The sequence below is a fragment of the Nannospalax galili genome, unplaced genomic scaffold (assembly GCF_000622305.1).
Source record: "Nannospalax galili isolate Female #2095 unplaced genomic scaffold, S.galili_v1.0 scaffold341, whole genome shotgun sequence".
Lineage (NCBI taxonomy): Eukaryota > Metazoa > Chordata > Mammalia > Rodentia > Spalacidae > Nannospalax > Nannospalax galili.
In genome coordinates this window covers 1730476-1741996 of record NW_008346082.1, presented here as the reverse complement: position 1 = coordinate 1741996, position 11521 = coordinate 1730476, and the positions used below count along the sequence as shown (strand labels likewise).

General features: G+C 41.1%; 1 protein-coding gene across 4 annotated transcripts in view; it reads left to right on the top strand.

The window, feature by feature from the left end:
* Positions 1-11521, top strand: part of Ubap1 (ubiquitin associated protein 1) — a 52995-nt gene that overhangs the window by 24316 nt on the left and 17158 nt on the right. For all 4 annotated transcript variants that reach the window (XM_029568005.1, XM_008842460.2, XM_029568003.1 and 1 more), the window contains one exon: positions 5898-6022. In XM_029568005.1, coding sequence (XP_029423865.1) covers positions 5898-6022 — 125 coding nt within the window. The remainder of the gene's footprint in view (positions 1-5897; positions 6023-11521) is intronic.

The window sequence follows — 11521 nt, the reverse complement described above, 5'->3', positions numbered from 1 at the left end:
AGCTTTATTATTTTTATTTTGTGTGTATGAGTGTATTGCCTGCATGTATGTGAGTGCACCCGTGTCATGGAGTGCTGCGGAGGTCAGAAGAGAGCTTCGGATTCCCCTGGAACTGGAGTTAAGGACAGTTTGTAGCCGCCATGTGGGTGCTGGGAATTGAACCTGGGTCCTCTACAAGAGTAGTCAGTGCTCTTAACCACTGAGCCATCTCTCCAGCCCCAAATAAATACATTTTAAATGCCCTTTTTCTGTTTCTGTATTTGGGAATGACTAGGTCTTATTCTGCACAGGTCTAGTTTTGTGACTAGCATTTGATTCAGTTTCAAGTTCATTGTTTTCAAAGGAACTCTTTAACTTCTTTATTAATAGCTACATATCCCTAAATTAGAGAATAAATGAAAATTATTTTTCAGACTTTAGAAATATTGTCTTTTGACTGGGCGTGGTGGCACATGCCTTTAATCCCAGCACTCGGAGCAGAGGCAGGCAAATCTCTTGAGTTCAAGGCCAGCCTGGTCTACATAGTGAGTTCCAGGCCTACTGGGGCTACAGGAAGGCCCTGTCTCAAAAAGACCAAATTGTGTGTGTGTATTTTTTTTTTCTTTCGTAAAGTATAAGCCCTGTGCTTAGTTTAAATTAGGATTTTCTTGGAGCCTGGTAATTAAATGTTAGAGGTGGCTTACCCCTGTAATCACAGCACTTGGGAGACTGAGGGGGAGACTGAGGTAGGCAAGCCTGGGTTACATAGTGAATTAAGGCTAGCCTGAGAAACTTGATAAAACTCTGTCTCAAAATAAAAATAAAAAGGATTTGTGGTCCAGCTTTGGGGTGTAAAAATTTTCTTAGCATATGCAATCCCCAGTACTGTCTTCCCCTTTCCCCAAAGTTAATCCTCTTTAATTTTTTTTTTTTTTTTTTTTTTTTTTTGAGACAGGGGTTCCCTATAGTACCAGCTGGCCTGGACCTTGATATGTAGACCAGGCTGATCCCACAGAGATCTGCCTTCCTCTGCCTCCTGAGTTTTAGGATTAAAGATGTGTCCCACCTCCCCTGGCCTTATCTTAATTTTTAAATTTATTTAAAAAATTTTATGTGTTTTGCCTGCATGTATATAAGTATACCTGTCTATGCAATGCCTGTGGAGGCCAGAAGAGGGCATCAGATTCCTCTGGGACTTAGTGTTAGTCCACCATGTGGGTTCTGTGAAACCAAACCTGGGTCCTCTGTAAGAAAGAGCAGCTCGTGTTCTTAACTGCTGAGTCATCTGTCCAGCCTCCTGTTTTTAATTTTCAATTCATTCTTGTTTTATCTAAAGAAAATTATTCCTAGAAGTGACTTTTAAAGATGTGTGTGTGTGTGTGTGTGTGTGTGTGTGTGTGTGTGTGTGTCTGTCTGTCTGTCTGTCTGTCTGTCTGTCTGTGTGTGAATGTATTATGTTTTTTCTTTTTGGATAGGGATTATAGGGGTGTGCTGCCACACCCAACTTTCTTCTTTTTTTTTCCACTAATTTTATTTTGTGTGTATGTGCGTATTGCCTGCATGTATACACTCGTGTTGTGCAATGTCTCAGAAGAGGACATCGGATTCTCCTGGAACTGGAGTTAAAGACAGTTCTTAGTTGTCATGTGTGTACTGTGAATCGAACCCAGGTCCTCTGCAAGAGCAGTCAGTGCTCTTAACCACCGAGCTATCCCTCCAGCTGGACTTTTTTCTTTCATATTGTTTTTTGAGAAAAGATCTTGCTATGTAAGTTTAGGCTGGCCTGGTAATCACTATTGTAATCCTGGCTGGCCTTGAATTTTCAGTCCTCCCTCCACCTCCACCTTGGATTACAGGCAGGTGTCACTGTACCCAGGTCCTTAAAGAGTCTTTGATATCTGGGAAAGCGTCTTGAGATACATAATAATTTAGGAAAAAAGAGATCTCTATAATAGGACTTAATAAAACTAAATTCCTACCTTTTGGGGTTTTGATTGACATATAAAAAGCTGTACATAGCAAATGGACCACATCTTGATAGTTTGCTGATAGGTGTACTCCCATGAAAGAAACCATCACTACCATCAAGTTATAAACATGTCCATCACCTTCCATAGTTTCCTTTTGGTCCCTTATATTATTATAGTTGTTCTTCTGTGTTCACCAGAGATTGGCTTCAGGCACCAAAATTTACTATTGTCGAATACCTTGTATAGATTGAACATCTCCTGTATGGTTTAACTTACAGTACCTACGAAAATGTAAGTACTATGTGAGCAGTTGTTACGTGACATGTATAATACAGTAGTCACATTGCTTGAGGGACAATCAGAAGGAAACAGTGTGTTCAGTACAGACACCTCTCCTCTCAGTATTCTTGTTTGTTTTCTGAGCTAGGATCTCCCTATGTAGCCTGGGCTGAGCTCTTAAATATTCTGCCTCAGCCTCTTAAGGGCTGAAATTGTAGTCATGTACCATTGTCTGGTTTCACTGAATATTTTTTATCTTAGATGGTTGAATTGATGGTTGAAGAACTCATGGATACTGAGGGCTTACTGTGTGGGGGTATGTGCACACATATTTGTACTTGAGAATAAGAACACTTAACTAAGCTCTTTCTTCTTGACCCAGGCATGGTACATGCCTGCAGCCCCCAACTCAGATGCAGAGGCAGGAGGATCTCAAATTAGAGGCTAGCCTGGCTATATAGCAAAGACCTCTTTCAGAAACAACAAAATTTTCACCTATTAGCAATTTTAGTATCTAATATGATGTTGTTAACTCTAGGTACTGTGGTGTATATCTAGTAGATCTGTATTTTGAATAATAAAAACTTTTCACCCTTTGTCACCTACCCTGATTCTGCCCTTCTAAGGACAAGCTGCTGATTCATATCCAGTTAGTTAAAAAACCCACTTTTATAGCAGGGTATGGAGGTGCACACTGGAAACCCTGGCACTAGTGAGGTGGGTAAGGAAGATTGTGAGTTCATGACCAGCTTGGGTTGCACAGCTGTGTCTCTAAACCCCTCTAAAAGTAGCAAGGTATAGTGGTGCATGTCTCTAATCCCAGTACTCAGGAGGTGTAAAATCAGGAGTTCAAGGCCAGACTGAGCTACATGGAAAAAAGACAGCTTGAAGCCAGTGAGGCTGAGTGAGACGCTAAGACAAAAGAAAACCACAACTGTATCAACCTCGTAAACCAACTATTTTTGCTGGATATGGTGCCACATGCCTTTAATTCTAGCACTTGGGAGATAGAAGTGAGAGGATCAGGAGTTCAAGGCCAGGAATCTTGGCTACGCAGCAGATTTGAGGCTAGCTAGAGCTACATGAGTCTGTCTCAAAAAGCTAAACAAACAAAACAATTCCCCACCACATAGCTAGTTTTGCCATTTTTTTTGGCAAGCTATTTTGAATTTTAATAGATATTAATCATACATAAGTTGGGTTGGGGTAAGAGTCAAGTACAAGAGAAGTATCAGAGCTGTCTTCTTGTTCTTTATTCATTGAACAAACCTCATCTGGTAGAGATTATGCCAAGTTTTGGGAGATAGAAGTATGAGCATTTCTCTGTTATTTGGGCATGCTCAAATTCTTGCTTGAATTCTCTATGGGGAAAATAAGGAAACAGATTATTAAACAATACATAGTTGTCCATCCTGAGGATGCTGGTGTTGAACTGAGTGTTTGAGAGGGAAATTATTGTTTATTCTTTGTGTGTATGTGTGCTGCACCTGTGTGTCCATGTATATGGAGGCCAGAAGGACAGTCTCAGGTGCCGCCTACCTTGTGTTTTGAGACGAGATCTGACTGTTCTGGAGCTCACCAAGTAGGCTAGGCCGATTGGCTAAAGATAGCCCCAGGGATCCATCTGTCCTTTCATAGTAAAATAACAAGTGTGCACCACTGTGCCTGGCCTTTTTACATGGGTCCTAGGGATTGAACTCAGGACCTCATGCTTGCAAGGCAGGCACTTAATTAGTTGAAAATCTCCTTAGCCCTTTTTCTTTATTCTTTGATTTTTTTTTTTTTTTTTTAAATTTGAGACAAGGCATCACTAAGTGCCTCCAGCTTGTAACCTCTACCCCAGAATGGCTGGGAGTACAGTTGTGTCTACTGCATCCTGCTTGTATTTATTTTAAAGGACTATAAAGCATTACTTAAGTAAATAATAGTGGGGTTGAGATGGACATTGCCAGTTGAGAAAACAGCACATTTGCAAGTATGACCACATTTGGAAAATTTCCTAGAGTTCCAGAAAGATCATGACATTGTGGATTTAATTTCCACCCATGTGAGAAGTAGCTGAAGTATTTTCATTCTGCCTAAAAATCATGGGAAGGAAAGACTCCATTCCCCAAGGATGGGAGCAAGGGTGTTCTTCCCAGTAGAAGGTTTGAATATTCCAGAAGATTGATGAAATGTTAGCAAATTTTTGATCTGGATTAGCCTTCAGATGTATACAGTTTTTAGAATGAAAAAGGTGTGCCTAGAAGAGTTGTAATTAAGAGATGCCTTAATCTGTGTGTTCATGAGCACACATGAAAATATGGCACCGGGGGGTCATAAGTAAGCCTTGTTTTACTAGCTGCCGATAATGAACAAGTAGAACTTACTCTATTAGTTCTATCTATTTGTCTGCCAGTAAGTTAGTTTACCAGAATTAGTTCAGAAAGAAATCCTGACCCAGTTAGAAGTATGCAGAAAATGATATACAAGAGGCACTGTCTTTTTGCCTGATCCATGAGTGACAAGCATGCCCTGTATATAACTTATGTCTGAGCGGATTTCCATGATCTTGTGATTATCCCCTTTTCTTACAAGTGCTGTGCTGCTTAAATATTTCCAAATGGAGGGTTGAGGAAGTAACTCAGTGGTGGAATGAGTGCTTAATGTATGTGAGAGGCCCTGGGTTTGTCACCAGCATGGGGACGTTATTCTAGAATGTATTATTCTTGTATTTAAAAGTGATTGTTACTTCAGTTTCCTTAAAAAAGAAATAAAAGTTTGTAGAGAACTCCAAGGAGTTTCTGTTGTAAAGAATCTATCAATAATTCAGTATTTATCAATTATCACATAAGTATCAGACAGTACTGTAGATTTTGAGAATATAAATTGTGTATGGTGGCATGCACTGTAAACACAGCTACCTGGGAGCTAGTATAGTCAGATTGTGAGCTCAAGGCCAGCCCAAGGCTAGTAACAAGACCCTGTCTCCAAAAGAAAACAAAAACCAAAGAAAAATTGATTTTGAGACTACATCATTGAATAAGATACTTACATCAACATGGCTGTAAGGAGCTTTCATTTCCTTGGGCAATATAGACAGTAAATATAATGAGTCAGCTACATAGTATATTAGAAGATAAATACTGTGAGGCAAAGTCAAATTGTAGTATGTGAGTAGTGAGGATGGATCCTAATTTTCAGTAGGATGCTGATATTAACCCTCACTGAGAAAGTAACATTTAAGGAACAAAGAGCTGAAGAGGCAAAGGAGTGGGTCATGTGAATCTGAAGGAAGAACATTCTAGATAGTAGGGACAGCCAATATGGAACTTTCTGAGGCCAATTGAGCCTATCATCATTGCAGGCAGAGGTCACCATGACTTAGGCAGTAAGCCAGAAGACAGTTGCTAGGAGATGAGGACAGAGCAAGGAGCCGTGGGGTAGGGGGTGCTTTTTTTAGGCTGCTGTGAATACTTTGGCTTTTAAAACACTAGGTATAATGGAAAACAAATTCTAATAGTGAAATAGACTAAGGATTTTCTTGGTGATCTTGGGTCAGAAGCAGGTAAGCTGCTGGCGAATGGGCTTCAGGTCTTAGCATAAGTGAATGTGTGTCCACTGAACCTAAGATTATAGCAGAGCAACAAAGTTCTTTGCTGATGTTTTCTACTTTATTTTTGATTGTAGGGACTTTCAGTTACCTTGATGATGTCCCATTTAAGATAGGAGACAAATTCAAAACACCAGCTAAAGTTGGTCTACCTATTGGCTTCTCCTTGCCTGATTGTTTGCAGGTTGTCAGAGAAGTACAGGTAAGTGGTGATTTTTAGTTAATGTTTAATGCATTAAGCTTTGTTAAAAATAAGAAATTGATGTGTGAATTGATAAAGCTGTTCCTACGTCTCTTAATTGTATTTTATTTCTTGTTACTATTGTTATTGTTCCATTGGTGCCCACACCCCCATTTACATGTTTCACACGCACAAATTTTGTTTAACCTATTAGATTAGATATTTGTTCTGGGGCTCTGTGCCTTGCACAAAACAAATCCCTGTTGCCCACCTGACTTACTGACTCACTTCTTTTCTCTGTTAATGTCCTCATCTTCTGAGCCACTAATGTTAGAGAAGATGCTGAATATTCCATTCAGCCCTATGTTATTTTTCACCTGGGTTATTGAAGTTGCTTCTTTGACTGGCTCCTCTGCTCACAGAGTTTTCCACATTGCTTCTAGAATGATATGCTTTTTTTTTTTTTTTCCCTTCTTCTTTTTGGTCTTTTTGAGACAGGGACTCCCTGTAGCCCCAGCTGGCCAGAAACCCACTATGTAGACCAGGCTGGCCTTGAACTCACAAAGATCCACCTGCCTCTGCCTCCTGAGTGCTGGGACTAAAGGTGTGTGCCACCATACCCGGCCTCTAGAATGATATTCTTAAGGTTTTAAATTTTCACATCATTTTTAATAACTACTCTGTGAGTTTAATGCCAGCCTGGTCTACATAGTGAGTTCCAGGACAGCTGGGGCTACAGGGAGACCCTGTCTCAAAAAGACCGAAAAAAAAAAAAAAAAAAAACCAAAAAAATAAAAACTACTCAATAATTATCAAGTGTAGAGACATTAAATTTTGGCAGAGGTCTTAGCTCATCTGTTCCAAGTCATCAGGACCTTGAACACACCTTATGCATTCCTGCCTCTACTGGTTTTCCCATGTGCTGCTGTCTCCACCTGAAGTCTCTTTCTCACTGCACTAAAGACTGTCTGTTAGCACTGCCTAAAGGCTCTCCAAGGGCTTTCTCAATCCTTCCCCTTCAAAAGTCAGTTACATATAAATATACTGCATATCTTCTTGAAAGGAGCAAATAGCCAGTTAACTTTCTTCAAGGCACATTCACTGAATGCGTGCTTTGAGGAGGTACTTTACTTGGTGCAGAGAGAGATCTTAATGTCCTGAGAATGCCTAGGCTCCTCTGGTAGCTTTGTAGAAAGGTGGAAGAGCACAGTGTAGCTCTCCCATACTTCTTCCTGTGACTTCAGAGGATCTTTTGAAACTGCACCTTTCTGCAAAGGAAGTTTTGTTTCTGGGGCATGTTACTGCTGGGCGTGGTGGTGCACGCCTTTAATCCCAGCACTTGGGAGGCAGAGGCAGGTGGATCTTTGTGAGTTCGAGGCCAGCCTGGTCTACATAGTAAGTTCCAGGACAGCTGGGGCTACAGGGAGACCCTGTCTCAAAAAGACAAAAAAAAAGTACTTTGTTTTATCTTCCACAGTCTGTATGAAGTTATTATAGCAAGAGAACTTGTTGCTTTGTTTTAATAGCTTTATTGAGATAGCATTCACATACCTTGAAATTCACTCTCAGGTTACACAGTTTAGTGTTTTTTCAATATATTCACAGTTGTGCAAACTTTATTGCTGTGTAATTCTGGAACACTTTCATTTCCCCTAAAATGGAAACCTAATCCTTTAGCAATCCCTTCTTATCCTGGCCTGGCCCTGGGCAGCCATTGGTCTGTTTATTTTCTGTTTCTTCTGGACAGAATGTAGGAATGGAATAGAAAATATGCCTTTGGCCTTTGTGACAGGTTTATTTAACTTAGGCTTTTGTAATTACAGTCCTAGGCCAGAGACTTGACTATGGGATTCCCCATGAACTAGGTCTGGACACTCATCCCAAAAGGCTAGCTGTAGAAGTGAATGGTGGTGAAGCAACAATTTATTCCCAGCTTGACCACTTTTAGGGAATAAAATGGCAGTCTAGTGAGTAAAAGTGTTGATCCCGAGACGCTAATAATTGTGTTGGCTTCATAGTGTAGGTTAGGGGTTTGTGTGGCTGGCGAATCTTGTTCTGATTGGTCATTATTTCAGGATTAGGCCTTGTTGGTAAGACAGTTGCTGCTGCCTAGGAGGGTAGTTTCAACCATTCCAACAAGATTATTTATCCATTAGATCTCTTAATACTGGAATCCAACATGAGTCATAAGAGCGAATAACTCAATAAAGGACAAGTCTAAGCTTCTATCCTGCTCTAACTTACCATTAAACATGTACAGACTCAAGTGAAGAGTCAGTGCTTTTAACAAAACCAGCCACTAAGTTCCTATTATGGCTTTCTCTGTTTGTATGAATAGTGGGGCTGTTTTTTTTTTTTTTTTGTCTTTTTGAGACAAGGTCTCCCTGTAGTCCCAGCTGTCCTGGAACTTACCATGTAGACCAGGCCAGCCTCGAACTCACAGAGATCCACCTGCCTCTACCTCCCGAGTGCTGGGATTAAAGGCGTGCGCCACCACGCCGGGCAATGAGCTGTTTTTAATGGGCCAAGTGATGTTCTGTTGTGTGGGTGAGCCATATTTTATTTCTAATAGATTTTTATTTTTAGTGTACATGTGTGTCTTTGTGAGTGAATGCGTGTGTGTGTGTGTGTGTGTGTGTGTGTGTGTGTATGTGTATGTGCATGCACATGCCCAAGGAGGCCAGAAGAGGATGTTGGATCCCCTGGAGTTAAAGGTAGTTATGAGCCACCTGATGTGGGTGCTGGGAACTGAACGTGGGTCCTTTGGAAGAGCAGTATGCTCTCCTAACTGCTGAGCTATCTCTCAAACCCCTGTGCCACATTTTATATGTTCATCAATTGGTAGACATTTTGGTAGCATCTACTATTTTTATTTTTGGTCTTTTTGAGACAGGGTCTCCTTTAGCCCCCAGCTATGCTGGAACTCATTATGTAGACCAGGCTGGCCTTGAACTCAACAGAGATCTACCTGCCTCTGCCTCCCGAGTGCTGGGACTAAAGGTGTGTGCCACCACGCCTGGCTAACTTATTTTTTAAAACTTTAAAAACATTTTATTGGGCCGGAGAGATGGCTCAGTGGTTAAGTGCACAACACGGGTGCACTTACTTACCTACATGCAGGCAATACACGCGTACACATAAAATAAATATAATAAATAAAATTTTAAAAAATTATATTTTCATGTGTACGTGTGTATTGCGTTATCATGTGATAGCCGTGGAGGTCAGAAGAGGCCGTTGGATCCCCTGGGTCTGGAGTTACAGACAGTTGTTAGCTACCATATGGGTGCTGGGATTCGAACCCGGGTCTTCTGCAAGAACAACCAGTGTTCTTAACCACTGAGCCATCTCTTCAGCCCTGGTAGTGTCTACTTTTTGACTATTATGAATAATATTGTTACAAAGTTTTTTTTTAATTTAAATTTTTTCTGTGTTTGGTTTTTGAGACAGGGTCTCACTGTGTTGCTCTCACTGGCCTAGAACTCACTTTGTAGACCAGGCTGGCCTTGAACTCATAGAGATCCACCTGGCTCTGCCTCTCAAATGCTGGGATTCATGGCATGTACCATCATGCTGGGCAATTTAAAAATTTTAAAAATATTTCACTTATTATTATTTTGGTCTTTTTGAGATGGGGTCTCCCTGTAGCCCCCCCAGCTGGTCTGGAACTCGCTATGTAGACCATACTGGCCTTGAACGCAGAGAGATCGCCTGCCTCTGCCTCTGCCTCCTGAGTGCTATATTAAAGGAGTGCGCCATCACATCTGGCCTATTATTATTATTATTATTATTATTATTATTATTATGTCTTTTTGAGACAGGGTCTCCCTGTAGCTGTCCTGGAACTCACTATGTAGACCAGGCTGGCCTTGAACTCACAGAGATACTCCTGCCTCTGCCTCCCTAGTGCTGGGATTAAAGGCATGCACCACCATGCCCAGCCCTGGCCTATTATTTTTTTATTTTATGTGTATGAATGTAAAGCTTGCATGCATGTAAGTGCATCCATGTCATGCAGTGCCAATGGAGGGCAGAAGAGGGTGTCGAATTCCCATGGAATCGGAATTATGGATGGTTGTTAGCTGCCATGTGGATGTGGGAATTGAACCTAGGTCATCTACAAGAGCAGCTAGTGCTCTTGACCACTGAGCCATCTCTAACCCCTAAAATTTTTTTAAAAATTATTTATTTTTGGTCTTTTTGAGACAGGGTCTTCCTGTAACCCCAGCTGGCCTGGAACTCTGTGTAGACCAGGCTGACCTGGAACTCAACAGAGATCTGCCTATGTCTGCCTCCCAAATGCTGGGATTAAAGGCATGCGCTACCCCGTCCAGCTAATTGTTTATTTTACCTGTATGTAAGTGCACTGTGGAGGCTAGAAGAGGGCATCGGATCCCCTGTAACTGGAGTTAACGACAGGTGTTAGCCACTATATAAGTACTAGGAACCGAACTAGGGTTCTGTGGAAAAGCAGCAAGTGCTCTTACCTGCTGAACTTTATCTCTAGTCCCTGATACAAACATTTATATACAGTTTTTCTCGTGTTTTCAGTTCTTTTGAGTAGAATTGTTAGGCTTTACTATGATCATGTTTAAAGACACTGCCAGATTCTGTTTCAAAGTGGCTCACTGTACCATTTGCACTCCCACCATCCCTTCAGGTGTGTTCCAGTCTCTCCACATCCTTGCTAGTTTTGGTATTAATTGTCTTTCATTATGTATGTCTTTGTGCGTGTTTCTCATCATGATTTTGATGTACATTTTCCTAATGACTAATGAAGCCAAACATTTTGTTTTTTGCTTTAATTTATTGCACTCCTCCTGCCTCTGCCTCCTGAGTGCTGTTATTAAAAGGTAGGTGCCACCATCCCTGGCCATTTTAAGTTTTTTTTTTTTTTTTTTTCAAAAATATATTATTTTTATTTTATGTGTATGAGTACATACTGCATGTATATGAGTACACCCATGTCGTGCAGTGCTGTGGAGATCAGAAGAGGGCTTTGGATTCCTCTGGAACTGGAGTTGAGGATGGTTTATAGCCACCACATGGGTGCTGGGAATTGAACCTGAGTCCTCTGCAAGAGCAGTCAGTGCTCTTAACTGCTGAGCCATCTCTCCAGCCCCTTTAAACTTTTTTTGAAACAGGGTCTCCGTGTAGCCCCAGCTGGCCTTCTGTAGACCAGGCTGGTCTCAATCTCACAGAGGTCCCTTTACCCCTGCCTCCCGGAGTGCTGGCATTAAAGGCGTGTGCCACCACCATTTTACGTATTTTAAAATACTGAATAGACATTGTTACCATATGTGAAGACTTCCTTAGTCCAGAAAATAGATTTACCTTATATACTTTTTCTTAGTCCATTTGCCTGATAGTTTTTTTATTGGTAATAATGAATAGTCATTAAATACCTTTCTGAGTATACAATACTATTAATATGGTTTAAAAGCCCCGGCAGGGCTGGGACGTAGCTCATTGGTAGTATACAAGCTCTGTGTGTATGAAGCCCTGGCTTTGATCTCTAGC